At 48.1% G+C, this 24,651-nt stretch overlaps 11 protein-coding genes and 1 non-coding gene across 12 annotated transcripts; 5 read left to right on the top strand and 7 right to left on the bottom strand.

The window, feature by feature from the left end:
- Positions 1 to 560: 560 nt before the first annotated feature.
- On the bottom strand, positions 561 to 1,492 carry DFJ58DRAFT_777993 (uncharacterized protein; the record flags this gene model as incomplete). The annotated part of the gene is made up of 2 exons (XM_041389594.1): positions 561 to 998; positions 1,077 to 1,492. Coding segments are annotated over 2 exons (246 nt in total), but the record flags the coding sequence as incomplete, so codon positions are not given.
- Positions 1,493 to 1,595: 103 nt separating this feature from the next.
- Positions 1,596 to 4,676, bottom strand: DFJ58DRAFT_265285 (GMC oxidoreductase-domain-containing protein). Its single transcript, XM_041379547.1, has 17 exons — positions 4,437 to 4,676; positions 4,320 to 4,374; positions 4,008 to 4,259; positions 3,862 to 3,953; positions 3,629 to 3,808; positions 3,561 to 3,571; positions 3,392 to 3,511; positions 3,098 to 3,324; positions 2,957 to 3,046; positions 2,855 to 2,903; positions 2,665 to 2,802; positions 2,552 to 2,615; positions 2,412 to 2,500; positions 2,141 to 2,364; positions 2,069 to 2,088; positions 1,887 to 2,009; positions 1,596 to 1,837 (listed from the first exon to the last, which is right to left on the bottom strand). The coding sequence occupies exons 1-17, from the start codon at positions 4,506 to 4,508 to the stop codon at positions 1,706 to 1,708; spliced, it is 1,938 nt and encodes a 645-aa protein (XP_041245980.1). The 5' UTR covers positions 4,509 to 4,676; the 3' UTR covers positions 1,596 to 1,705.
- Positions 4,554 to 4,972, bottom strand: DFJ58DRAFT_725868 (uncharacterized protein; the record flags this gene model as incomplete). The annotated part of the gene is made up of 2 exons (XM_041385304.1): positions 4,554 to 4,729; positions 4,798 to 4,972. The coding sequence occupies 2 exons, from the start codon at positions 4,970 to 4,972 to the stop codon at positions 4,554 to 4,556; spliced, it is 351 nt and encodes a 116-aa protein (XP_041245979.1).
- A 715-nt stretch (positions 4,973 to 5,687) lies between these two features.
- DFJ58DRAFT_725867 (uncharacterized protein) lies at positions 5,688 to 6,177 on the bottom strand (the record flags this gene model as incomplete). The annotated part of the gene is made up of 2 exons (XM_041385303.1): positions 5,688 to 5,967; positions 6,020 to 6,177. The coding sequence occupies 2 exons, from the start codon at positions 6,175 to 6,177 to the stop codon at positions 5,688 to 5,690; spliced, it is 438 nt and encodes a 145-aa protein (XP_041245978.1).
- A 952-nt stretch (positions 6,178 to 7,129) lies between these two features.
- Positions 7,130 to 10,133, top strand: DFJ58DRAFT_744323 (uncharacterized protein). The gene is made up of 7 exons (XM_041387308.1): positions 7,130 to 7,273; positions 7,341 to 7,485; positions 7,544 to 7,829; positions 7,990 to 8,403; positions 8,469 to 8,684; positions 9,199 to 9,388; positions 9,439 to 10,133. The coding sequence occupies exons 1-7, from the start codon at positions 7,231 to 7,233 to the stop codon at positions 9,894 to 9,896; spliced, it is 1,752 nt and encodes a 583-aa protein (XP_041245977.1). The 5' UTR covers positions 7,130 to 7,230; the 3' UTR covers positions 9,897 to 10,133.
- Positions 10,134 to 10,450: 317 nt separating this feature from the next.
- On the top strand, positions 10,451 to 10,743 carry DFJ58DRAFT_777966 (CHAT domain-containing protein; the record flags this gene model as incomplete). Its single annotated transcript, XM_041389593.1, has 1 exon — positions 10,451 to 10,743. A coding segment is annotated over exon 1 (222 nt), but the record flags the coding sequence as incomplete, so codon positions are not given.
- Positions 10,744 to 11,934: 1,191 nt separating this feature from the next.
- DFJ58DRAFT_t68 lies at positions 11,935 to 12,006 on the top strand. Its single transcript has one exon. It is a non-coding gene; the product is annotated as a tRNA-Arg (tRNA).
- A 47-nt stretch (positions 12,007 to 12,053) lies between these two features.
- Positions 12,054 to 13,998, top strand: DFJ58DRAFT_777961 (uncharacterized protein). Its single transcript, XM_041389592.1, has 8 exons — positions 12,054 to 12,358; positions 12,479 to 12,506; positions 12,559 to 12,665; positions 12,719 to 13,062; positions 13,122 to 13,245; positions 13,296 to 13,431; positions 13,501 to 13,599; positions 13,649 to 13,998. Exons 1-8 carry the CDS (start codon positions 12,271 to 12,273, stop codon positions 13,782 to 13,784), a joined length of 1,062 nt encoding a protein of 353 aa, XP_041245975.1. The 5' UTR covers positions 12,054 to 12,270; the 3' UTR covers positions 13,785 to 13,998.
- On the top strand, positions 13,999 to 15,254 carry DFJ58DRAFT_777958 (NADP-dependent oxidoreductase domain-containing protein). The gene is made up of 3 exons (XM_041389591.1): positions 13,999 to 14,566; positions 14,641 to 14,879; positions 14,936 to 15,254. The coding sequence occupies exons 1-3, from the start codon at positions 14,069 to 14,071 to the stop codon at positions 15,087 to 15,089; spliced, it is 891 nt and encodes a 296-aa protein (XP_041245974.1). The 5' UTR covers positions 13,999 to 14,068; the 3' UTR covers positions 15,090 to 15,254.
- A 1,955-nt stretch (positions 15,255 to 17,209) lies between these two features.
- DFJ58DRAFT_725862 (uncharacterized protein) lies at positions 17,210 to 18,264 on the bottom strand (the record flags this gene model as incomplete). Its single annotated transcript, XM_041385302.1, has 4 exons — positions 17,210 to 17,538; positions 17,569 to 17,827; positions 17,878 to 18,006; positions 18,055 to 18,264. 4 exons carry the CDS (start codon positions 18,262 to 18,264, stop codon positions 17,210 to 17,212), a joined length of 927 nt encoding a protein of 308 aa, XP_041245973.1.
- A 560-nt stretch (positions 18,265 to 18,824) lies between these two features.
- Positions 18,825 to 19,501, bottom strand: DFJ58DRAFT_725861 (uncharacterized protein; the record flags this gene model as incomplete). Its single annotated transcript, XM_041385301.1, has 3 exons — positions 18,825 to 18,851; positions 18,905 to 19,242; positions 19,324 to 19,501. The coding sequence occupies 3 exons, from the start codon at positions 19,499 to 19,501 to the stop codon at positions 18,825 to 18,827; spliced, it is 543 nt and encodes a 180-aa protein (XP_041245972.1).
- A 773-nt stretch (positions 19,502 to 20,274) lies between these two features.
- Positions 20,275 to 23,454, bottom strand: DFJ58DRAFT_715501 (uncharacterized protein; the record flags this gene model as incomplete). The annotated part of the gene is made up of 11 exons (XM_041384132.1): positions 20,275 to 20,718; positions 20,773 to 21,102; positions 21,169 to 21,375; positions 21,451 to 21,630; positions 21,690 to 21,786; positions 21,845 to 22,005; positions 22,053 to 22,254; positions 22,310 to 22,506; positions 22,653 to 22,745; positions 22,804 to 23,022; positions 23,074 to 23,454. 11 exons carry the CDS (start codon positions 23,452 to 23,454, stop codon positions 20,275 to 20,277), a joined length of 2,511 nt encoding a protein of 836 aa, XP_041245971.1.
- Positions 23,455 to 24,651: the final 1,197 nt, after the last annotated feature.

The raw sequence follows: 24,651 nt of genomic DNA, 5'->3' as shown, positions 1-24,651 counted from the left end.
TAAGACAGGTTCTGGCGCAAGCAGACATGCCGCGCGATCCACCAGCCTGAGCGATCTGTTTTTAGTGCGTTGCAACAACAGACATTAATGTGACAATCCTCTTGGAGGTCAAACTACGGTACTTACTGGTTCTTGCGAGACCCCGTTCTACATAAAGAGCCTAACATCGATTTATTTCCGTATTCAGATTTGCATTTCTCCTACGATCACTGCTACTCTTTCTTCTTCAATATCAACGCTTTCAGCATATCAAAATCATTCCCATCTGGCTGTAAATCAATGATCTCCTCTCCACCCATTGGAACCGTGCGCAACAACCCATGATCGGAAGTGATCGTATTCGGGGGGGAAAGGATCAACTACTCTACCAGTAGTTAACGAACGGTTTAAATACTGTAGAGTTAGGAACACTAAAGAATATAAGAGAAGGAATGAAACTATGGAGAAATGATGCCTTGTTGAGATATCGGTATCGAAGGCTTTTTAGGAACGCTACAGGCTACAGCTCTGTCCGTACGAGTAAGTAAACGAACGTAAAGCGAAATATAACAGAGACATACGAATGCAACCATAATCGGAGGTATTGATGAACAGAACGGGTGAAACTCCTGTTCCTCATTCTCCAAAAAAGAACTCCATGTGTGCCCAAAGAAGGTTAGAACTGCTGCTGTTACGCGTTCTACAGAGCCCTGGGGTAGGTGTAGATGCCACACAGGATACCTCACGTATTTTCACATCATTCTAGCATGATTTTCCCCTTCTGTTAGCCCAGATCAAATGCATGCGCTCGTACTAAACAGCAGGCGCAGGAGTTGCTTAGCATCACTCGCAATTAATCTGACTGGCTCAACCCGTCTCGGGGTCTTTTGAACGGTGACAATGGCGGCTCTCCCGTATTCTTTGGTGGATGCAAGAACGCTTTCGAAGGGCGCCCTCATGGCAAGCAGTATAATTGTGGGCATGATGCCCGGCGAGCAATTGGACCATAAAATGCACAGTAAGTGGTATCTACGTCTTGTTTGCCTTATCGATATCGTTTCTATATGCAATGAGGCATCTGCTGACTTCTGACAAGGACAAGTTTGCATCTTGTGCCAACAGGGTACTTTATCTGTCTAAACTGACATCGAACCACAGTATTACCACTTCATCCGCTGCTCCGGATCTCACATATTGCTTGCAGACATTGCCACGCACTCAATTCTCCGCACGAGGTGACAAGCACCCTGTGCGGCCACGATTTTCTAGCAACCCACGTCTGGCAAGAGCGTCTTTCGAATATCTATCTCTCGCCTGTCATCTTGTCGGTAGTACGACAATGTTTCTATGGGTTTCAAACAATATGGTGTCGAGTTATGGCTTGACTGCCCTCTATCACCACAATAGGATGATGTCCAAATATCACTGGAGCAGGCGAAGAGGAATGTACTGGGTCGGACACAGAGGAGTGGTGGATGGCGAGCGCTGCAACGAGGTCAGGAGGGCAGCTAGGCTACTGGGCGGGGTGGTGGGTTGCAGCGGGCCGTGTTTTTCGTGTCTTGTTCGGCATCGATGTATATCCATGTGTAGCCCTATTTTTCCTGATGTATATTACCTGAACTTGCAATCCATATATTGTCCTCGCAAATTTGAGATACGTGCTGATTGTGTATCAATGATTGACACGTAAAGTACATGCTAATGATCACTCTTGCGAAGATGCCTATCACAGACGTGATTGAGGACTTCTCCATGACGACTCCGAGTCACTGCAAGGCTGGTCTGCGTTGATACCCAGCTCATCAGCAATGATCATCGCAGCCTTCTCTCCGATGAGAAGCGCTGTCGAATATGTGTTCTAGAGAGACGGTTAGACTGCACGTCGATAATCCCCGACCAGTACCCACTGTGCCAACATTTTTCGGCGCAATAGACATGTCCGCAACCTTGATATTTGTAACGCCGTACACGTTTAACCTAGCGTCAACGACCCCTTGATCTGCCCTCGGCTTCATGGCACAAGTTCCGAGCTACACACACAAGGTTCAGGTACCTCATGTGAAAGCATGAAGGTTTCAGCTGCACATACCGAATGCCCTGTCGTTTGCACTGAGTATAAATTCAGTATTTTAACATTAGTAGCGATAGGGATGCGACATACCGCGGTCACGATGGAATCGATCGATCGCCTCGTCATCTTCTGCTGTGTAGATCAAGTCAGGCGCATTCAAGTCCACCGGCCCGGACATTTCTCCGCAGACTGCAGCGCTTCCCTCTGGGAAACAAGGATGGCCGGCGGGGGCTTCACCTCCGTATGAAGGCATGCGTCGGCAGATTTCGCGCATCCTTTTGTACCCAAAGTTAAGAGGTATGATATCGGATGGACTGTGAATTATCGTAGTCACATCGGTGAGATGAAACTGCCGACTCACTCATCCAGGTAGCCTGTATTGAAGTCGATTCCTTCCTGGCCGTTCTTGTCCAATTTGATATGAACACTGCCGGCAGATGTGGGGTACAGCTATTTGAAAGTTCAGAACAAGATTACGGGGTAGTAGATGGGGGGTAGTACTGTACAATAGAAAGCAGCCAAGTAATTGCGAGCAGGAAGGATACTCAAGGGTAACTCAGCGTATCTGGCCATCATGAGCATTCGTACGTCAAAGCAAATTAATGTGCACACACCCCTCAAAAAGGGAAAATATTGCAACAGCCTTGTCTGGGCGGTCCTGGAAGAACTCTTTCCATCGTGGTTGAAAGGCTGAACCCATGGCTTTCAGCTCGTCATTGTCAGGACGCCATTTGATTTTTGCATCGCTGCCACTGAAATGTCAGTCAATAAATATGTCACCTGCATTGAAGGTTTTGTACCAACTTTTGGGCAATAAGTGACTTGCCATTAAGTTTCCATTGTGCCAGGTTTTCTATAATGTTTGGGCGGTTAAAGGGACTCGGAACATGGCAAGAACATGTTTACCCTGGACAACACTCTCCTTCCCACGCCAGAGGGGGTCCATAGTAATAGCTCCGTCAGCAGCAAAGTATGGAACAAAGATGCCGTTGTGATCTAAAACTTAACTTTAGGTTAACATCATGAGATAAATGGTTGAACACGGACCTCGATAATTTTCTCCGACGCCAGGTAGGTCCACCAGTTGCTCAATATCGCACCGCTTGAGAATCGCTTCGGCACCGATCCCAGACCTCTCGAGAATGGCCGGCGAACCGAACGCCCCAGCAGAGACAACAACAAGCTTTGATGCTTTCACGATGCCTGATGACTGACCCGCGTCTGGGCAAGACACTGGATCGTTGATGAACTCGACTCCTACGGCACGCTTATCTCTTTCATTCGAAACAGGCATCAGCAGTTGGGCACAGTTGCAATGCAACTTGAATGTGCAACACTCACTGGAAGATCACGCGCTTCACTCGCTTGCCGACCCATATTTGCAAATTTGCATTGTGAGCTTGGTTGTAGACATAGTGGTGGGCCGCATCAGAACGCCTTCCAGTTGTCCCGTCAATGTACCTTCTTAAATATGAGCCCAATTCACAATAGATGACGAGCACAAGCTCACTTCGCCCATGGCTGGAATGAATCTTGTTAGCGGACTCTGCACACGGAAAAAGAAAATCAGTGGCGCACACTGTATGTGTTACATGTTTCTAAATCATCAGTGTCTTCGACATATTGCCTCTTGTGATACGTCATGCCAACACGGATGAACTCTTCGCTGGCACCTAGTTTGCATCCGCCAGAGGACACTTTGATAGGTCCACTGTACCCGTGGGTTGGGCGATCGGGTTGTACTTCATATGTCTCCAGCTATGCAATAAATAGTTCAGCTTGAGAAATATAAAGACGATTCAATCGAGGACCTTCTTCATGAGGTGAATCAAGTTCTTAGATTCCCACCCATCGGCTCCCCAGTCATCAAAATCTGAGGCAGGCGCACGAGTGTAAGCCATAGCTGACCAAGTCAACGTATCAGAGCCATGTTATTCAGTGCGAGGACACTACGAACTATTCACACTTGAGCCTCCACCAATGCAATGGGCGCACGGAACGATCGGAGCACGGCCGTTGAGACGTGGACTTGGATTTCCAACATTGAATGTCATGGTGGTACCCGTAGGCGCCCGAAGGCTTGGAAATCGGTAAGGCTGCACATGCGCAGCTTGATTGAGCGTGTGTTGGCCCCCTTCGAGAATTAAGATACTAAGCGAGGGATCCCATGCAGCCAGGCGGCCTGCGACAACACAAGCTGTGGTACCACCTGAACCACGATACAGCGTTACGTCAAGAGAATCCCCACAATGTAAGATGTATCACTTACCTCCTGCAAAAATGATATCGAATTCTGATATGATTGGATGAGACATCGAAGGGTGCTTTAAGCGGGAAACCAATCGTCAGCCTGAGTGCGTCTCGAAGTTTATATCCGGTCCCTCACTGAAGCGAACGACAAAGACAGCGCTGACGTTCGAAAAGATAAGAGCGCTACTAGTGCGCTATTGTGATGCATTGCGCTCTCCCGCGTTCATACTAGGCCTACTCTGCTACTTCACTGCTACTCTTTCTTCTTCAATATCAACGCCTTCAGCATATCAAAACCATTCCCATCAGGCTGTAGATCAATGAACTCCCCTCCACCCATTGGAACCGTGCGCAACAACCCATAACCGGGAGTGATACGACGATGCGGACGCTTCGGTGGGGAGTCCGATTCGTCAGTGACGAGCTGGCCTCTGTCCGAACCACGAATAAGTACGAGTAAGTAAACGGACGTAAAGCGAAACATGACAGAGACATACGAATGCAGCCATGATCGAAGGTATTGGTGAACGGGTGAAACTCCTGTTCCTCATTCTCCAAAAAAGAACTCCATATGTGCTCAAAGAAGGTTAGAACTGTTGCTGCTACGCGTTCTACAGAGCCCTGGGGTAGGTGTAGATGCGAATTGGGCGAGTGAGGCGAAGGGTGGTGCATTTAGGACGTTGAAGCCACTTTCTATTTATCGATGAGCATTAGCCTGTAGGTCACGATGAGAAGGGGATGGATGGTACCGTACCGATTATCACATCTGCCACGCCCCCGGCAAAATTCCTGTTTACCAGTATTTCGCCAGAATTCCCTGGTTCTGGTTTGATTGTTGGTTTGGAGGACGGGAAGAGGGTATAAATGTCGTTTGGCCATTTGAGACGGACTTCGTGGACCCATCGGGAGGTGGGGTCCAGTACGTGGCATGTGTCAATGATGGCTGGTACATAGAGGTATTAGATGGATACGAGGTTGGAGGAAAGGATTGTTAGGCCTGGTACTGCTCGATATCAGATAGTCGAATACTAATGAATAAGAGGTGTGTAAGTCTCACCCGGGCCTGGCGAAAACCCTTTCAGTCCAACGCGGATCTTGAGCGACATCTGCAAACACCCTACAGGCGAGAGCCACGTGAAGTGCACAGAGGAAGGGTGGGTTTCTGGGGGTGTCTTAGTGGGTGTTGCGATGGACGTCGTGATTGAATAAGACGCACTTATCAAACATTTTTTGTGTGCTGGAGACTACTTCGCCATATATGAGTGATGAGCCGATGTACCAGGAGTCTGTGCTTGTGCCTTGGTCGGTGATTTCTGTCCGTGAGCGGAACTCATCTATGGCACGGAAGAAGGCTGCGGGAGAGAATCGAGGGGTTATGAAGGTACGACTACATGTTTAACTTTCGGGCTTGTTCGAGGATGAGAATTATGAGATCGAGTATAGAGTGATCTGTGGATCCAGTGTTTACGGAAGGGAAGGATGAAAAGTGGAAGTGGAAATCGTCGTTGGCTTCTTCGGACACAAAGGACTCCTTCCCGCGCTGGGATTCATTACCGATGGCTGAAGATAGATTTACACGATCGAGAAGTGCCTCGACGATGCTATGCTGGACATGCCACGAATCGGGGCGAGTCAGAAGAAACTGAGACAGAATGTGGGGCTCAAGACTGAGATCAGCTTTGTGAGAAGCGCAGGCCGAGTGCGGATAGTGATATTAACAGCAGGACATCGGGAAGGGGCAGTGTGCAATTCCATATGACGACAAGCCCGCTTTGAGATATGGTACCAGCAGGTGCATTCCCTTCTAAGTGACAACCGAGGATGTGTGCGTCCCGATCTAAAAGACATGGGGGTAGTCTGGATACAGATAATGTCATGTCGTCTATCGATAGATCCGCGCTTGTTCCGGTAGCAGTTGGGAATGAGACCGTCACTCATTTCCATCAGCAACTCTGAGTTACATATAGTGGTTCTTTCACCATGCCAAAGCCAGGACCCGCGGATAACAATCCAAAGTCACGACTCGGTCCAAACAGAGTGCCTTTTGTGACGCCGACACCGAATGGTAACATCCTGCCTCCGGACTTGGAGTATTTATGGACAGCAATTGAAGTGAGTGATAAAGCGCTTATCCTCGGCAAACACCGGAAAGTCTCCCATGGACCTCCTTGTTGTTCAACTCGACATCCTCGCCCGTTGGACTGCTCCATAACTGATTGTCCGTTGCCAGCCATCTCAACTCGTAACACTATGCACCGGGCGACAGTGTCCACATAGACTCGGAGGCTTCCGCTCCTCAGGAAAACACGCCGGTTCATTCCAACACACAGGCTACTTCTCAACTCTCCCTGAGTCGCATTGTAATACACTCTTTTGACTTGCATTCAAACTATCACGCTCGCACACTCCGTCGGCCTTATTTCCTCCACTCGTTCGATCCTTCTTTCCCATGGCATCACCTCAATCGCTTCGTTCGAGGATTTCTTCCATTCTCAGTGGTTTGTATGTATGTACTCCACGATATACTCATTCTGTCTATTTGAATTGCAGTGTGATAATGGACTGCGACAGTGATACAAGTGTAGAGCATTATTGAGAATGCGGAAAGGGTGGTCCAGCATCTGAAGGTACTCTGAGGTGTGATCACTTCAACCACCTGCGTAAGAGTAGCCTGGGTGTCCCATTTTCGCGAATGCAGTGATCTTGTCATCTTTGTTTTTGGCGCTCAGTGTGACTGCAGGACAAGCGTCTATCGTGCCGATCAACCATCAGCGGCATGCAAATGCACGTGGAGTATGCCCCGTACCCTGCTTCCTCACTTCCAACTAACTTGATCCCCAGTTCATATCCCTACCTATCATTCTTCCACCACTCATTCCGTACCTCTCAGCCCATCCAGGTCCTTGCGCCATTTGCTTCATTGTGTCATTATGACTGCCAGTACATCGAAAGGCCAATCTATCAGACTTAAAGGTGGGCCACTCCGTGTTACCTTGTTCTATTTGTTTTGCGATCTTCACCATCTATCTACAGTCATTAGCGGAAAAAATCTACTGTGCACCCTCTGGCCGCATACCCGCAGGCATTTACGTGTCCGTCAAAGTCAACCCGAGGAGATGCTGGAAATCAGCCACCCGAGTCCTATCGTCCGATAAATCTGTAGCGTGGGGCGATACCGTGATCTTGTAAAGCCTGCCAACTAAACTTGCAGACCCGATCCCAGTGCTCATGATCGACTTGTAGATCACGGGACACATTGCCTACTAGATTATCACTGGAAATACGGGCATCCTTTGAGCTTGGTCGAATGCTAGGCAATGGAGAAATCGTTAGCAAGATTGACCACTCGTGGAATGAGCTTCTACTAGATTATGGTGACGATGATGATGAGGACGAGGATGACGAGGACGAGGATGACGATAACGAGGACGAGGATGACAATGAAGATGATGATGACGATGAAGAAGGTGTGGACCTTTACTTCACCCTGAAGACCACTGTTGTCCGTGCCCGGGGTATAGAGCTCCATGTAGGTAACCCCAGCCCCCTTCCTTTAAGTGTCTACTGACAGAACGAAAACCGTAGTCCATCACTGGAAGTGAAATTGCTCGTCGCACGGATGCGGGCCACATGCATTTTTCCAAATACATGACAGACGAGAATGAATCTGATCTGAAAATGCTGTACAGCATTTCCAGTTCGTTCTGGACCGGTGTCTTGTCGGCCATCCCGACCGTGCTGCTGCTCTCACCAACCTCGCGTGGGCCCGCCTTCAAGGTCATATTCGCAATGATCTCCAAGACATTGACTCTACTATATTTCTATTCCGCGACGCCCTTGCATTGCGTCCGCAGGGCCACCCCGATCGTCCTTCGTCCATCTATCATCTCACTGAAGCGCTGACCTGGCGCTACAGCGATCAAGATACCCCCGCTGATATCCGTGAATCCGTTCAACTCTACCACGAGCTACTACCTCTCTGTCTCGAGGGCACATATCTTCGGAGCGTTGCAGCAGGGGATGATGGTATAGATCATGTGATCAACGAATGCAACGATCTTCCAACGGATGCATCTGATGATGGCATCCAACTTCGACGAGTTGTGCTCGAGTTCTGTTCTCTAGGCCATCAGTACCGTCCCAGAGCCCTCAACGAGCTTGCAAAAAGCAGTCGAAGCACGCTTTGATGAACGCGGCAAGCATCGAGGATCTTGAAGAGAGCATAAAACTTGGTCGTGAAGCCCGTTTCTCCTGTGCCCCCGAGGGACATCCTGACCGTCCTGCCAACCTGAATACCTTGGCTACCTCAATCGGATCCCGCTTCAATCACCAAGGCAAATCAGATGACCTTGACGAGGCCATCTCTCTATTTGAAGAAAGCACTGTACCTGTGCCCCGTTGGGCATGAATCTCGTGATGCACCATTGGACAACCTAGGGGGTGCCCTCCAAACCGTTTCGGGCAACGCAATGACATTAACGACATCAACAAGGCTATCAGCCTCTTTCGTGAGGCACTGACATTGTGCCCACCTGGGCATCCAAGTCCGTGACAACCACGCTTAACAACTTGGCCTCGCCCTCGGGATCAGATATGATGAATCACAAACCACTGAGGACCTTAACGAGGCCATTGATCTGTATCGTGAATCGCTTTGGTTAACGCAACCTGGTGCTCCAAAGCGCCACACAAATCTTTCCAATTTGGGCTCGGCACTCGTTCTCGTTTCATGGAAAATCAGGCGAATGAAGATGTTGAGGAGGCCATTGGTCTCTGCGAAGAATCACTGGCGGCTTTGCCACCACTCCACCCTCACAGGCACTACTCTTATTTCACGCTAAAGGAGGCCTATATGTCTCGCTACAAGATTCAGCACAACCCTGATGATTTGTCACTAGCAGTGGAGAACTTCAGACTGGCATCAAGTCACCCCCACCCAAGGATATCCAGAACGCATCAAGGCGGCTATTGAATGGGCTAGCCAAGCGGAAGTCTATCAACATGAATCTGCACTCGAAGCATACCAAATGTGCTTGGAGCTTTTCGATGATCACGTCATGACGCGATCCTCCATTATCTCACGACGGGGTGGCTGCAACCCGCTTTTTCTGGCGCACAAACACTGCCAGTAGATGCAGCATCATGCGCGATTCGCCGCAATGATCTGCAACGAGCGGCTGAACTTGAGGAGCAGGGACGCGGTCAACAATGGTCGCTAGCCTCGCGACTCAGGACTCCGCTGGACGACCTCAAATCAGCAAGTCTGCCACTTGCTCACAAACTTTCAGAGCTCAGCAAGCGCCTGTCCGATGCTCAGGGTTCTGCGAGCAGCGCAGACCGAGCTGCTGCTGATCGGGCAGCAACAGAGTACAGAAAAATCGCGGAGCAGTGGGAAGCTGCGGTAGTTGAAGTCCGCAACCTTCAAGGGTTCTCGCGATTCCTTCTCCCACTATCATATGAAGATTTGCAAGTGGCAGCACGTCATGGCCCAGTCATCATCCTCATCGCGAGCGAATACTCCCGCAATGCTATGATAGTCCCAACGTCAGGGAAGCCCATCATGTTCCCTTCCCAGATCTTGCTCTCACAGATCTAGAGACGCTCAACGACGACTTTGCTAAGGCGATACGGCATGCATCTTCTATGGCCCAGAGCAGCCGAGGACCGATCTGATAGCACTCTTGCGGAAGATCTGGGACGAGGGTCTGCTACCCATTGTCAGGGTACTCCTGCGTGATCTGAGATTGCCGGGTCGCTCTCGAATCTGGCTGTGTCCGACAGCAGCATTCACATCCATCCCTCTTCATGCAGCTAACCCGTTTCGGCCAAAGGCAAATGGAGACGGGGCAGAGCTATGCCTGGAGGATATCTACATCTGCTCTTACACACCCCACACTTTCGGCTCTGATCAGAGCTCGACAGACGATGAAGACGCGCGTGACTCCGTCCTTCGTGGCGATCGGGCAAGGTCAGCCGGGTGCAGGGCAAGGCAAGGAGCTCTCGACTGTCGAGAGCGAGATTGAGCTAGTCCGTTCGCTTGTTCCCGCTATAACCAATCCCACCACTCTTTCTGGCGATGCAGCGACACGGGCAGGTGCACTCGAAGCTTTGCGAAGCAACACATGGGTGCACCTCGCCTGCCATGGCAAGCAAGATCATGATCAGCCATACTATTCACATTTCGCTATGAAAGACGAACCCCTGACGCTGCTTGACATCATGGAGAACGATGCTCCGCAAGCTGAATTCGCGTTCTTGTCGGCATGTCATACCGCTGCGGGCGATGAGGACACACCCGACGAAGTGATCCACCTCGCAGCTGGCCTGCAGTTTTCAGGGTTCAAGAGCGTCATTGGCACGCTGTGGGTGGTCGATGATGCTGTCGCAAAACACGTCGTTGAAGCTTTCTACAAGAATTTGTTCAAGGATTTGGAGGAGGGTGATATGCCGGACTGTACGAAGGCGGCCTGGGCACTCAACAAGGCTACTTACACTGTGAAGACGAAAGTGACGCTCGAGCAGAGAATCGTTTTTGTTCATATTGGTGTGTAGTTTCGCATCGTAGTACTTTGATGTAGCGCAATTTCACTAGCTGTTCATATTGTCATATTAGATCTCATCCTTCATTGTACTCCCGCACCCTCTTCCCGCACTTCTATACTCTCCTAAAGCCTTGGACGTGTCTTGAATACAATCCTGATACTCGTGTTTGACAGTATTTGGGGTCGTCGCAGCGTACGTTATTATGCTCCTTTGACCGAAAAAAGTACGTTTTCCCTAAGTGGATATGGATAAGACATGGAATTTCCAGAGGCGACGAGCATTGGAGAGGAGAGATACGACAAGGTATCTCTAGTTAGTATCATGGGGTGGTGCCAGTTGTACCGGGCTGAGTTTAGACGCAGTGTTATAGTGCAAGTGCAAATTGTCTCGTTAAGGGGCATGTAGTATACCTCGAACGAAGAGAATGGTCGATAGAGCGTAGGTTAACAACAGGTGAAATGACACCGTTAAGTCCGCAGACACATGTAATTTGTGAGGTATGACAAAATTATATGAATACCTGCGTAATATAATACAAACTTGTATTTTGAACGGAAGCTGCCTTCACGCACGGACAAGAGTTGAGGCCAAAAGTCCAACCATGCATCGATAAAGGCGATTACTGTAGCATTTGACGAGGGAAGAGGTGGTGGAACTAATTTGAATTATATCATCAATCAACACCCGAGTAAATTCCATCTAACGTGAGTGACGGCCAGGATTCAAATTCGTCGACCCAAATATATTGTCAAGCTCATCTTGTGGAGTCCAGCCGAGTCGTATGCCACGAAATGGACAGGTCCAAGCGCCAGGCGAAGTGGGCAGAAAAAGAAAGGCATGATTGAAGTCGATCCTGGAGGGGAAAAGGGTAATGCAAACTTCAAGTTGATAGAGTTCGTGATTTGGGTGATAGAGTATAATGTGCGATCAAGTTGTGTTATAGTCGAGGGAAGCTGCAGCACGTCCTAGCTTTGCGAGTTACGCAGATCGATCATCGTGGTCAGACGTAAACATTGCGAGTGACGTTCGTTTGCAGTTACGTCAGTATAAGCAGTGGAGCTTTTGTAATATTGAATGGGCGAATTTGACAAGCCGTCGTAGCACAATGGTAGTGCGTTGCCTTCCTAAGGCAAAGGTTGCGGGTTCGATCCCCGTCGTCGGTAGTCGGTGAACTACGAACGGTTATTTTTTCGTGATGCTCGTCGCTGTTGAGAACGGTGACCGTCGCTGCCCGCAGTTTTTGTTCTAAAAACCTTGTCGAATCGGTTGTTTTGTGAAGCCTCTCCTGATATCTTTTTGTTGGACACTTCATATCACCACACGCGACACCGCCCTTAGTGACAATTTCCCGGGCCGCCGCAGTCACTGGGACCACGGTCCACAGTGCACCCTGATAATTTTGAACATCATCACTTTCACTCACACCAATGCCTTCAGACGCTGCACCATTGATGAAGCTCGACCTTCCATCTCCAGAGGAGTTCAGGAAGAGAAAGTCGCATTACTCTCAGGTGAGTACTAATAGCCCCCTTTAAGTTCATCAGAGAACTTGGTGAGAAGAAGATATGGGCTCGCGTGACCTGCATCTGCTAGCATGAGCTAGCCTGTAACTATCAATGCTGAATATATAAACAGGGATAACCGGTCAGGATGGTTCCTATCTGTGAGTTCCTTCCTCAATCTCTAATCTAAATCCCCACTCATGTCCTTCACAGCGCAGAACTTCTCCTGGAGAAAGGATACGAAGTACACGGTATAATCCGTCGTTCTTCCAGCTTCAACACCGGTCGTCTAGAGTCCCTCTACGCAGACCAACATGAACGTACGTACACCCATCATCGTCTAACCTCCCCATCGACACCGTGACACTCCCAGACCCCAACAAGTTCAAACTCCACTACGGTGATCTCTCCGACAGTACCAACCTCGTTTACATTCTCGCCCAAGTCCTCCCTTCCGAAATCTACAACTTGGGCGCCCAATCCCACGTCAAAGTCTCTTTCGAGATGGCAGAATATACAGCCGACGTCGATGGGCTCGGAACCCTCCGCCTCCTCGACGCAATCCGCACAGTAGGACTTGAGAAACACGCCAGGTTCTACCAAGCGTCCACTTCAGAGCTTTATGGAAAGGTCGTCGAGACGCCCCAGAGCGAGACTACCCCCTTCTATCCTCGCAGCCCGTACGGCGTCGCCAAGCTCTACGCATATTGGATCACTGTGAACTACCGTGAGCATACGGCATGTATGCTTGTAACGGGATCTTGTTCAACCATGAGAGCCCAAGGCGAGGGAGGACATTCGTTACTAGAAAGATCTCCAGGGCTGTTGCTGATATCAGCGTCGGCAAACAGCACTGTTTGTACCTCGGTAACATCGATGCGCAGCGAGACTGGGGACATGGTACGATTTTGATTGTCTTTCATCGTCTTTAGCTAACGGTGATGTGACAGCCAAGGACTACGTCGAGGGCATGTGGCGCATGCTCCAACAACCCACCCCTGACGATTTCGTCCTCGCCACGGGAGAGACTCATCCTGTGAGAGAATTTGTCGAAAAGGCCTTTGCAATCGTTGGAATGACGATAAGGTACCCGTCTCATTCCTCAGGTACATACGTCGTCTTCTGACGTTGGACATGACTTGGTCTTGGTCTTAGGTGGCGTTACTCTGGCGTGCAGGAGGAGGGGTATGACGAGAAAACCGAACGAGTGGTCGTTAAAGTCGACCCGCAGTATTTCCGTCCCGCGGAAGTCGAGTGCGTCCTCATCGTGCTTCTTCCTCCAAGTACTTATGCTTGTACCCAGCCTTTTGCTTGGCAACCCCGCCAAGGCCGAACGCGTCCTCGGGTGGAAACGCAAAGTCGACTTTGATAGCCTCGTGAAGGAGATGGTGAATGCGGATCTGAGGGCTACGAAGAGCCTCGTGGAGGATCAGAACTGAGTAATGAGTGCTGGCCTGATGAGTTCCAAGGCCAAAAGAAAGCCGTATATCTCAACTGTGCAACCCATGTACGATTGACAAGGACTTTTATGGACTAATACCCTAGACTCTAGTACTGTCGCGATTCGATTCGATTATTTTGATAGGTATGAATGCGGGTTTGTGTGTCGGATGTTTTACTCTGGGAAGACGTGATAAGACTAATCAAATACTGATGCCACCTCATCACAAGGTATAAGCAAATTCATCGCCACCCCAATCTCAATCTACTTCACACCACTAGCATGCCAATACCCACACTCTCCCTCAACGACGGCAGCCAAATCCCCTCTCTCGCATTCGGCACCGGCACAGCGTTCTCCCGCCACCAAGACGCCCAAACTACTCTCGAAAGCGCCATTAACATCGGTTTTACGCACTTTGACGGTGCACAGCGGTATAAGAACGAGGCCACCCTAGGAGCTGCTATCAAAGCCTCCGAATCCAGTGTCCCGCGTTCGGAGCTCTTCATCACCACCAAGTATGCGCCGCTAACTCCTGAGGAGACAGCTAAAACGGCGCTTTGTAAGTCGTTGGAGAAATTGGGGTTGGAGTACGTAGATCTGTATTTGGTGCATGCGCCCAAGGACCATATGGACGGGGGCGGGCTGAAAGGGGTGTGGAAGGTGATGGAGGAGTGTAAGAGGGAGGGATTGACGAGGTCTATTGGGGTGTCGAATTTTGGGGTGGAGCATATATTGGAGATTGTGGAGGGTGCACAGATTTTGCCTGCTGTCAATCAGGTGAGTTGAACACTTCATGGTATGTTAGTATCAGTCCCAAAAGGTAGTTTTGACGATGCCCCACAACTCAAAAGCTCGAAATTCAACCGTATGTGTGGGATTTCGTGAAGCCTTTGATCGCCGTGCATAAAGAGCACGGGATCGTTACGTCCTCGTACGGTGGGCTTTCGGCTCTTTTTCATGCACCAGGGGGACCGTTGGATCCTGTCGTCGAGAAAATCAGAGCACGGCTTGAGGATACGCGGGGAAAACCTGTGACGAGCGGTCAAGTGCTCAACAAGTGGTTGCTGCAGCATGATATTCTGGTCGTTACGTACGTTTTCGTTCGTTGCTGCACTGTATAAGGTTCACCTGGGATCTATCTTTCAGGACTTCGACGAAGGTGGAGAGGATTGGAGAGTATGTTGATACATGCGACATTCCGGAGTTGACGGCTGAGGAGATGGGGTTGATCGAGGGTGCTGGGGCGGAGCGCCATCAGTCATTTTTTAAGAATACTAAATATTGTTTGAAAGGGATATGATGGTGTAGTCCGGTACTCTGTGTGTTAGTGCTTTTGCGATTACTGGTAGAGAGAACAGACGGTAGTGAAGCGTGAAACGCATGTCTTCTGGGATCTCAACTTTAGCCCAGACCCCTAGTGCAAGCGAAGAGGTTAAGATGAGGTGGAGAGGGTGTTGATTGTTTGAGAAACAATTAACGCTCTTTCCAGCTCATTTGAAGTTATGTTGGTGGCGATCAACTGTTGCTGCGACAACTGCCGCGACCACCCAAACGGTGAGTACGTGTAAGTAGTTAAGACTGTCGTCCCTAAACAGTTACGCCCAGACCGTTAGGCCAAAAGGCAGTGATAATCAAAGCTCAAGCTTGATTATCTCGGACAGTATTTATGTTGTGTTGGACGATACGATACGCATGCTACCCGTCCCGGAGGATTAGCCTCCGGGACTTGTTTGGTCTCATCTTCGACCACCATATGACATACGTGATACTTAATATCTTGCTCGTGCGCAGTCCTACCTCAGCGTTGTTTACCGCATCCGCTGAGACTCTGTCTAGTCCTAAGATGTTGATTATGGGAACTCAGGTAAGCAACAAGCTTACAGTACGCTACACTTACTGCTTGTATTCGACTCGATCCACAACATTTGATTTACCTGCACGAGTCTGGACAGTAAAGGATTGGTTAACAAAAACATATCCATGTACGTGCACGATCCGAATTGATTCAGATTGAATCACGATCAAGCCTTATCGTGCCCGTTCTTGGAAGCTCTGTCGGAAAATTATATTTTTAGTTGGCATGCCTTAAAATGGATTGGAAGGCCTCAATTTGCCGGCGGCATTACGACTCGCTTGGAAGACAACCCGAAAATTTTGGAAGCTGCTTGGAAGCGATACAGAAAGTCTTTCAAGTGGGTCCCAAGACCATTCCAATGCAAGGGCAAAATTTTGAACTTAACCTGATTGGAACTCATTGTAAGCGATAAATGTCCTTCCAAGGCCAAAAAGCAAATTTGGACCCATTAATTATAAATAATAGCGCTACTAATAATATCCCATTTTCCTTCCAATCTCTCCCATTTCTTATATCCCGGTCACCTTTACAATCATAATTTCCTAGAAATAATAATCCCAGTCAGTCGGAGACAACAGTCAGACACAAGAGAGAAGCAGCTAACAATAAAACGCACCTTGCCATTCTTAATTGCATGCTCGAGGAATATGGAGCGGAGGCGGATCACAGTGCAGCATGCTCAATCCAGTGATGTCAGTTGACGGGACACTTGTAGTTTTCACGCTCGATAAAAATGCGGAGTCGATTGGTTCAGAGGTTGACTGATGGATGGCGAGGGGTAAGATGTATAAGTAGTAGAGGGAGATTGTTGTGATACTGGAGGTGGGAATGCAGAGAAGACCAGTTCAGAGGTTGATGGATGATGGCAAGGGGTCCAGGGAAGATGTATAAGTAGTAGAGGGAGATTGTTGTGATACTGGAAGAATGCAGACTACATAGCTCGTTGAGGGTATGCAGGTTGAGCTGGGTATTGATACTATGTTGTCGGAAGAAGCGAAGTCGGCCGCGGCAGGTTGAGGGACTTGTGACAGAGATCTCAGCTGGGTCAGGATTTGACAATAACGACACAGATGATGCTTACCTGTTGCAGAATTTGGATGTGCCTCTGCGCAGTGGCATCCCAAGCATTCGATTGTAGGGCGTATTCCTTTCAATGGGTCAGGGTAAATTCAAGTTCGCTCAGGACTTGTGCTCTCGATATCTGACCAGACGTTGCCTAAGAAAGTATTATCAAAGTCAATGAAAACTGTAACCAAAACAAATTTTAACGTACCTGGACCATCGAGCTCAAACTGTTGCTGCGTTGTTACCGATGTTGTTGACAGAAAAACGACATGATTGTCGTCTGTGAAGGTTGTAACCAAGTGCAAGAGGGTGCAAGTTCAACTCAATTTACTGGCAATGATTATTATGTAATGCTAACCGAGAACACCTGACGACGAAAACAAGGTCTCTACCATAGAGCGTGGCTGAGGCAAACATCATAGTGAATCATGATATACTAATAGATACATCACATATAAACCGTAATCTGAATCTGATTGAGTCAATGAATCAGAAATCCGCTACTTCTTTGATCGGCCAGACCTTCGCACTTCAAGATCCTCAGCAGCAGCACCCGGGCCCTCAGCACCAGCACCAGCCTTAGTCTTGTGCCTGGGCTTGGGCTTGGGCTTAGGCTTCTGAACGAGAGGAATGGGTGGCTGTGAGCCTTTGTTGAGTGCAGCTGTGTTATCAATAGGTGGTATTAATAGCTCGCGGTCCTCTGCCATAGCAAGACCTTGCATAGCCGCAGATATAGATTGAGGTGTGCTGACGATGATTGGTGTTTTGTCAATGGCTACACTATTAGCAGTTGATAGTGGGGCATCTTCTTCAGTGAGTGGTGATGCAGCTCAAGGAACATCAGGTTCTGGCAGATCACCACCCATTTCCATCGCGCGCTCGAAATCCTGTTCCCAGGTGTCGTGCAAAGTATTCTCACCCCTCAGGTCTCCAAGGAGAGTAGTCGCAGAGGAAGAAGTAGTGAAAAGAGAGTTGTTGAAGAAGGTGTAAATGCTATCTGCCCAGGCGCCACCAGTCATCAGAGATTGACGATAATAGTTGTGATACTCCTTGTATGAGATTCGGGATTTATCGCCTATCTCGACTAGTTCTTTGTTGCCAGAAAGAATAAAGATAGCCTGTGACCTAGTTTAGTAGGTATTCCACAGTGTAGATTGAATAGACTTACAACAATTGCTGCCGCTGCAATGAGGCCTGGAGTGACACAACGCAACTCCCATATCTTAGCCTTGGTTTTGGGTGTTGGGGGTGCATTGGCAGCTAGCGAGGATCGCCCGAAAAGCGATGCTTTCAGGATCTATTGAGGTTATTCAGGATGTGCAAGTTAGAAAGGAAAAGAGCCTACAAAAACGAGCTTTGACGTTTTCAGAAAGTCGTCTCGGAATAAATGTTCTGGGCGAGGGAAGAGCACGGGCGCAAACTTCGTGTATGCACCTTGAGGGTTAAGGAGCAGGGCGCGGCATGCAGGCTCTGAATCCCGTGCATACCCTCGGATGAAGAACTTTGCGTCAAGATTGAAAATGGCAGCTGCGCAGGACTTGACATCTGAAACCATTTCCGCGCGAACACTATTGATGCCTTTGTGTCACGAATTCCAAATACAAACCACTATTCTTTCGTAAAACACCCGTTAAGCGCCCGTCACAAGCGCCTGTCGTTAGCGCTCAGTCAGCGTCTGTACCTATAACCTTCACAAACCCTAACCCGAACTCATCCTTTACATATCCGAACTTCTCTATTCCATTAGCGCCCACTACCTTTATCTCTGACATCCCTGATTTCAACTTCCTTTCACAAGCGATTAAGTCACGTGACTCTAGAACCTTCGAGAACCCTTGCACAGCAATGACACGTTCCATGACATCATAGGTAGTTATATTTAGATCATCATACGATTCCCTTTTCTATTTAATGATTGGCTAGTTAGTTCAGACTCAGATTCATTCTCCACTTCAATATATGTATATAGGTAACTCGTTGTAGTCAGTAGTTCTTCAGTTCAAACCTCTTTTGTATTAGCTTACTGCTAGCAATCCTAAGACGTCCCTGCTATCCTTTTCTCTTTGTTGTGATATCCTTTGTTTGAGTCCTAGTCTCTGCCCCTGCGTTAATTCGTTATAAGGGTTGTGACATTTTGACAAACTCAAAAGAAAAATCAGCAAGAGTGAGACCAATTCATACATTGACATACTTACATGGGAACCAAAGTTCTTGTGGGCCATCATGGCATGGTCCGCAGGCAGAATGAAACGAAAGAGTTCAGCTTTAACGCCATCCTGAATTGACATCGGAGAGAGCCACCGCTCTTTGCTCGTGAGATCAATATTAGGAGGTGGTGCATGCAAGGGAAAAATGGTGGTCTCGACCCAGAGGCAGTGTGTTACAGAAAACTTGCGCCCATAGTTCTTGATGATATCTTCCTTAGTGGCAAGCGCAAGGTCTTTATTAGTAAGCTTCGTCTTCCAGCCTTTTGAGAGTGTGGCCTCGAGAAGAGCATTCTTCTTCAGAGCCTCCCGATACTTTCCTCGCATGTCTAGAAGTAGTCTTTGCGCAAGTTCAAGCGCCTATAAGAGATTATTGATTAGCTACTATCATTCATCCATAATATATAGACTTGCCTTGCGAATATCTTCAGCAGATGCATTAAGAGGAGGTGCTGCAATTGCGTTCTGAACTTGCAGTAAATCTGTATCATTGTTGGACTCGTCACCGTCAGAATCTGTCGAGTCGGTGGCATCGGAGCTGCTATCAATGTTCGCAAGATCTCGAGTGAAGTCCCTCGCCATGGGCATGATGGTGCTGAGGCATGGTGGTTCGGGTCAGAGGATATAGTAAAGAGCAACCTGGGAACATCATAATCAGTCGGGTGTGCTTTAAATCGGCACTATTCGGATAGCGTCAGACCCTGTGGATGTAATAAGGTGGTAGGATAACACATACCCTTATCAGAAACATAATAGCCATCGTGTATCCACGTCGTGTAAGCACAAATTAATGAGCAGATGATGACTTCATGCTTCCAAGATCCCTGGTTGGAGGTGAGCATGATGGCAGATGCGAAGAGATGGTGAAAGGAGCCTACTTTGACACGAGCATGAAGCGGACCACCTTCAATGGAGTAAGTATCGTCGTAGATGACCTTGGATGTGAGCATGAAGGGGACCAGCACCTGGAGTAAGTATCGTCACAGATGACCTTGGATGCGAGCATGAAGGGGACTGGCACCTGGAGTAAGTATCGTCACAGATGACCTTGGATGCGAGCGTGAAGCGGCCCACCTTCAATGGAGTAAGTATCGTCACAGATGACCTTGGATGCGGGTGTGAAGGGGTCCAGCACCTGGAGTAAGTATCGTCACAGATGACCTTGGATGCGAGCATGAGCGGATGGTCTTTGGTGCAAGTATGAAGTGGACACACCTTAGACTCTGATGTAAGCACGAAGCGAACAACCTTGACGAGAGCGTAACTGTAATGGAGTAAGTGTTGTTGCAGATGGAAGTGATGAGTGAAGTGAAAGAACGTGTTTGAAAAGAAGAAGGATGACTCGGAGTTGGTATGATAAGCTAAATAAGGTTCCTTTGGACCCGAAGAAACATATCAGTATCCACGTAGTCGACGAGAAAATAATCCCCATGGTTGTCAAAATCTGGGACAAGTAAAGCACCACGAATAATGGAATGAAGAGTGACGAATTCAGACAAAGCTGCAGGCCATGCACGTAGTCGAGTCAGTCGCAGGTCTCGATCTAGGAGGCGCTGACGTGGTGAAGCATCCATGGGAAGAACCAAGGCAAGATCTAAGGTGCGGTTGCAGACAGTAAGCTTGAACACAAATAATAGCTTGACAAAGATATATTTGTCGTGGCCATCCTTGTCCTGTGTGCGGATTAGAGCACAGTCACGATGCTCGTGGCCATGAAAACTTGGACTGCATCGCAGATAGTCAGTGGCCAACTTCCAGGTAGCAGCTGACTCATAGTGGACTTTGAGATAGCGATGTTCGTGAACCTTTTGAAGTGTCAGAGATCTGATCAAGCACTTCAGAGTGAAGGAGAGACTTACTTGGTCATGTGCTGAAAGTTTCAGCCACTGTATTCCGTCTGGTAATGGTATGTTGTGAGAGGGCAGGAAGTGATTCAGAAACATTGCGAGCTTCTTCCTGAAATGGTCAAAGGCATGATTTGACCTGTTGTCTTCCTCCACTTGCGCTAGGCTGGTGAGAGTCCTAAGGGGCGAACTGATATGCAGGTGAGCTTCAAATGGCTCGTTGTCAGTGTCGTTGTCTTCAAGTTCTTCCCGTGAGAGCGTGAGTTTATGTCGTTCCTCATCAAGAAATTCAATACGGCTGCGAATAAACTCGGTAACGAAGCTCTTATGGTCGAGTACAAGGATCTATAATACAAATATGCGATGTTTATTAGTTATTGATGAGAAGCAAACTTCTTGGCAACGACACACCTGGTTAGCGATATCCTTACAATTGGTCTGCCGTAGGTACCAGTGCTTGATCAGCCCATGCTGCTTTTCGTTCGGTCGAGTGCTGAAGTTGCGGGCAGCACCTTTTGCGAGGATATCGTCGAAAATATGCTTTGAGGCATGCATCTTGGGAAAGTTCCAGTTCTTGGTTGCATCGGGATCGGTCTCCTCGATAATTGCGATGTAGTCCTATTGAATCACGTTTGAATCAATTTAAAACTATTGTCAGTATATTATTGTGAAGAATCCAACACGAAAATATACCTCTAAGTGCGTCTGAAACACCAGAACCTCCGCTTTTCCTGCTTGGATTGTGCTCTCTGTATGCACGTCAAGTGATACATACATGTCGATATGTAGATAACTCGCTATGCACCGTAGAAGTGCATAGCCAGCTTCGTCGTCTGTGCGCATGAGCACATTCTGAGTGGTATATAAGATTTGCTATCCAAATTGAATTTGAGTGAAGTTTTAGTTGTCAAATCAATGTGCCAATGACATACCTTGGAAATGTCTCGAAGTTTGTTACCATCGCTATAGGTGATGTTGGTAACGCGATCAAAATGATTCAAATTGCGCCAACGTGTGAAGGCAGCGAACCTGGAACCAATTGAATAGAATTGAATAGTGCGCAGATTAGTGTAATAAATCAACTCACTGATCGTCAATCTTCTTCTCGGCGCTGCGTCCCAAAGCCGCTGCATGTTGTTTAAGCCCGCCAAATAGATGTTTCCCCCATTCCCCGATATGATAAACGTGGAGGTGATCCTGCGAGATCGTTTCGTGAGGGTTAGAATTCGGGATCTGCCAGAAGACATTCTTAAAAGCAAAATCAGTATCGTTTGTAGGACATAATGAGCACCAACCATAACTGGCCGCAAGCCCCGTTTTTTTAATGCTTCTTCTCCAGCTGCTTTATTCTTCTTCCACAGTTCTACACAAGATTGCGCATCTTCAGGCGATCGGATTGGATAAGTAGATGCGTTGTCGTAGAGTTTATCCGATGGGACAAGGCAGATTGGACAAGGGCAATGACAGTTTGTCCCCCGTATGAGCGCCATGACACATCTAGTAGTTACAGTGACTGATCAGAATATTATCATCAAAAGAATAACAAATGTACTGCTCTTTGTAATCAGCCGACAAAAGCAAAATGAATGCATACAGCCACCTAACAATACCATCAGAACACAGATGTGCGTATCCTGTCTTGGCATAGAGTATGATGGTTTCAAGAAGCTTGAGAAACCCGTCATGCCACACAACCCATTTGAGGTTCACATAAGACAGTTTACCATCCTCCTTAGAGTCTTCAGGTACCTATTCAAAAGAATCACGATTCATTGACAACAAGACTAAGATTGATAATAAAGACGAACTATCGGTAGCCAGCCGACCATCCGTCCGCCGCCCAGCCCATCAGTATTTCTGATGTGAACGGGCAAGTTCCCACATCAAGCGAAGACCGGATAAGCTTTAACGGTCCCAGCAGAAGACAGATGCGTCTTGTCTGCATACAGTATGAAGGCAAAAGGGACGCCGTTTTCGGGTAAAGATGACTATAATACAACACCACTTAGAGCCACATGAATGAGAGTACAAAAAAGTAAGTCATACTTGTACATTCCACCAGTGATCTGCAGTCCAAGGCTCATGGTAAAAGTGTTCGTAATGCGCCCCGTCATGTTTGTACAACCGCTGTGCATCCCAAACAAAGTGCGGCACCAGTAATGGGTCCTGTAGTAAGTCCAAGGCCCAGTCCCACAATGGGCATGTATATACATCAAATGTAAGGTCCTCCCATTTGTGTTGGGCAGTGATAGTATGCTTCTCGAACTGTAAAAATATTGGTAGCTACAGAGGGGAAATGTGATGTTCTCCTCTTACAGGTGTCATCTGAGAGGCCGCCCTGTCCCAGGCCGAAGAAACATCACGGTGGGACTTGAACGTGAGTTTTGCGTGGCCCTCAGCGATTCTCCAAATGAGCCGCAACAGCTCGTCTGTGTGGTCCTTGTTCAAGGCGGCATTGTGTGTGAGTTTGGCAAACTCAAAGTCTGCATGACAGCTGAACGGCTGCCAGGGTTCTTCGTTGATGATGGGCAACCATTGATCTTGCTTGCGCCCGAAGGTAGAGAAAGTCTCTATAGTTGTTGCGCAACCAGATTTCAGATGGTACTCTGTCTTGAATGTATCAAGGCCGGAGGGAACTGAAGTTTCAGCTGCAATTGAGGACAGAGTAGGTGGTGTGGGACCATGAGACGATGCCATACTGGAATCAGAATCTGCACCTGAATTGTGAAAATATTGAATGAGGAACGCATCATGAGCAGTCAAAATACGCACGTTGTCGCGAGTCTCCACTGACACTCATTGCATCAACAACATTATCTGATCCCATCGAAAATGACATTGCGCCTGCGTTCAAGTCGTCGTGCACATTCTCTGTGCAATCCTCAGATAGGAGTGATGCTGAAGGGACCGACAGGACATCTGGGCCAGTACCGGCCGCTGTATCTTGTTCCTTAGGCTTGTGAAGGTGTTTTTCTCTCTCGGCGTGCCTCTGATTGTGATATTAAGTGCTTGATATCAGTATGACTTGTCAATATGAGGATATATATCCACGACATACCTTTCCTTTTAAGTTGCTCCTCTACCCGCCTGTGCTGCAAGCACTGCAAAATCATTGTTGTCCTTCTCCTTCTCCCGTCTCCTCAAGCAGCTTTGCTCGTGAGACCGTAACCCACGCGATGAGTACAGCTTGTTGCAGTGTTGGCAAGGAACCTGATTATTGGATGACGAGGGTAATACATACTTGTGTCCTCCATTTGTATTTCTGTTCAGCGCCATGTAGGAGTATTACAGGGAGATTATGGGACAAAGAGTGTAGTACAATCAAATGGGAGGAGGTGGATTGAGATGAAGGTAGACAACGAAGATAAGACAATCGAGTTAGTCAACGTTACCTGAATCATTGCTTGAATCTGGATTTGAATCCTTACCGGCTGCTTCCGACGAACTTAGAATAATTGTGTGCCAGCTTGGAAGCAACTTGGAAGTGCCAAAAATACACCACGGTCCTTGTAAGTGACGACACTAACGAAAGATCCCTTGTAAGCACCTTCAAACAGGTCACACCCCCTGGGAATACGGACCCAATGTAGTTGTCAGGTGCCTAAATGATGTCCCAATATGGAACGCTTCCAAGGGACCCATGGAGATTTCCGACATCAGACTCTGCATATCTAAGTATCTACAGCTTGTTTTCACAATCGCCTTCTCACGCTCGATCTCTCCTCTCTGCACCACTCAGTAACAGACATGTCTGTTCTCTTGTGTGCTATTTCCAGGCATGCTCATCAGGAAAATATCAAACATTGAGTATAGTACAGGTTGTAGTCTGGATCGTCGACCTCTACTATACTTGATGTTTTTAGTATGCTTCCACAATTTAGGAGGCCACGACTC

The sequence above is a fragment of the Suillus subalutaceus genome (genome assembly GCF_016647625.1).
Source record: "Suillus subalutaceus strain FC151 chromosome Unknown DFJ58scaffold_30, whole genome shotgun sequence".
Taxonomy (NCBI): domain Eukaryota; kingdom Fungi; phylum Basidiomycota; class Agaricomycetes; order Boletales; family Suillaceae; genus Suillus; species Suillus subalutaceus.
The sequence above is the reverse complement of the archived record's forward strand: the minus strand, read 5'-3'. Positions and strand labels throughout refer to the sequence as shown.

Coding starts and splice junctions, on each gene's coding strand:
- DFJ58DRAFT_744323 (XM_041387308.1), top strand. CDS start 7,231: ATGACTGCCAGTACATCGAAAGGCCAATCTATCAGACTTAAAG. Junction 7,830..7,989: donor CCCGGGGTATAGAGCTCCAT/GTAGGTAACCCC, acceptor AATGCTGTACAG/CATTTCCAGTTCGTTCTGGA. Junction 9,389..9,438: donor CTCCATTATCTCACGACGGG/GTGGCTGCAACC, acceptor CAGTAGATGCAG/CATCATGCGCGATTCGCCGC.
- DFJ58DRAFT_777961 (XM_041389592.1), top strand. CDS start 12,271: ATGCCTTCAGACGCTGCACCATTGATGAAGCTCGACCTTCCATCTCCA. Junction 12,359..12,478: donor GTCGCATTACTCTCAGGTGA/GTACTAATAGCC, acceptor ATATATAAACAG/GGATAACCGGTCAGGATGGT. Junction 13,063..13,121: donor TCTACGCATATTGGATCACT/GTGAACTACCGT, acceptor TTCAACCATGAG/AGCCCAAGGCGAGGGAGGAC.
- DFJ58DRAFT_777958 (XM_041389591.1), top strand. CDS start 14,069: ATGCCAATACCCACACTCTCCCTCAACGACGGCAGCCAAATCCCCTCT. Junction 14,567..14,640: donor TTTTGCCTGCTGTCAATCAG/GTGAGTTGAACA, acceptor ACAACTCAAAAG/CTCGAAATTCAACCGTATGT. Junction 14,880..14,935: donor CATGATATTCTGGTCGTTAC/GTACGTTTTCGT, acceptor TCTATCTTTCAG/GACTTCGACGAAGGTGGAGA.
- DFJ58DRAFT_265285 (XM_041379547.1), bottom strand. CDS start 4,508: ATGCATCACAATAGCGCACTAGTAGCGCTCTTATCTTTTCGAACGTCA. Junction 3,809..3,861: donor TGATTCACCTCATGAAGAAG/GTCCTCGATTGA, acceptor TTTATTGCATAG/CTGGAGACATATGAAGTACA. Junction 3,047..3,097: donor CGTCGGAGAAAATTATCGAG/GTCCGTGTTCAA, acceptor GTTAAGTTTTAG/ATCACAACGGCATCTTTGTT.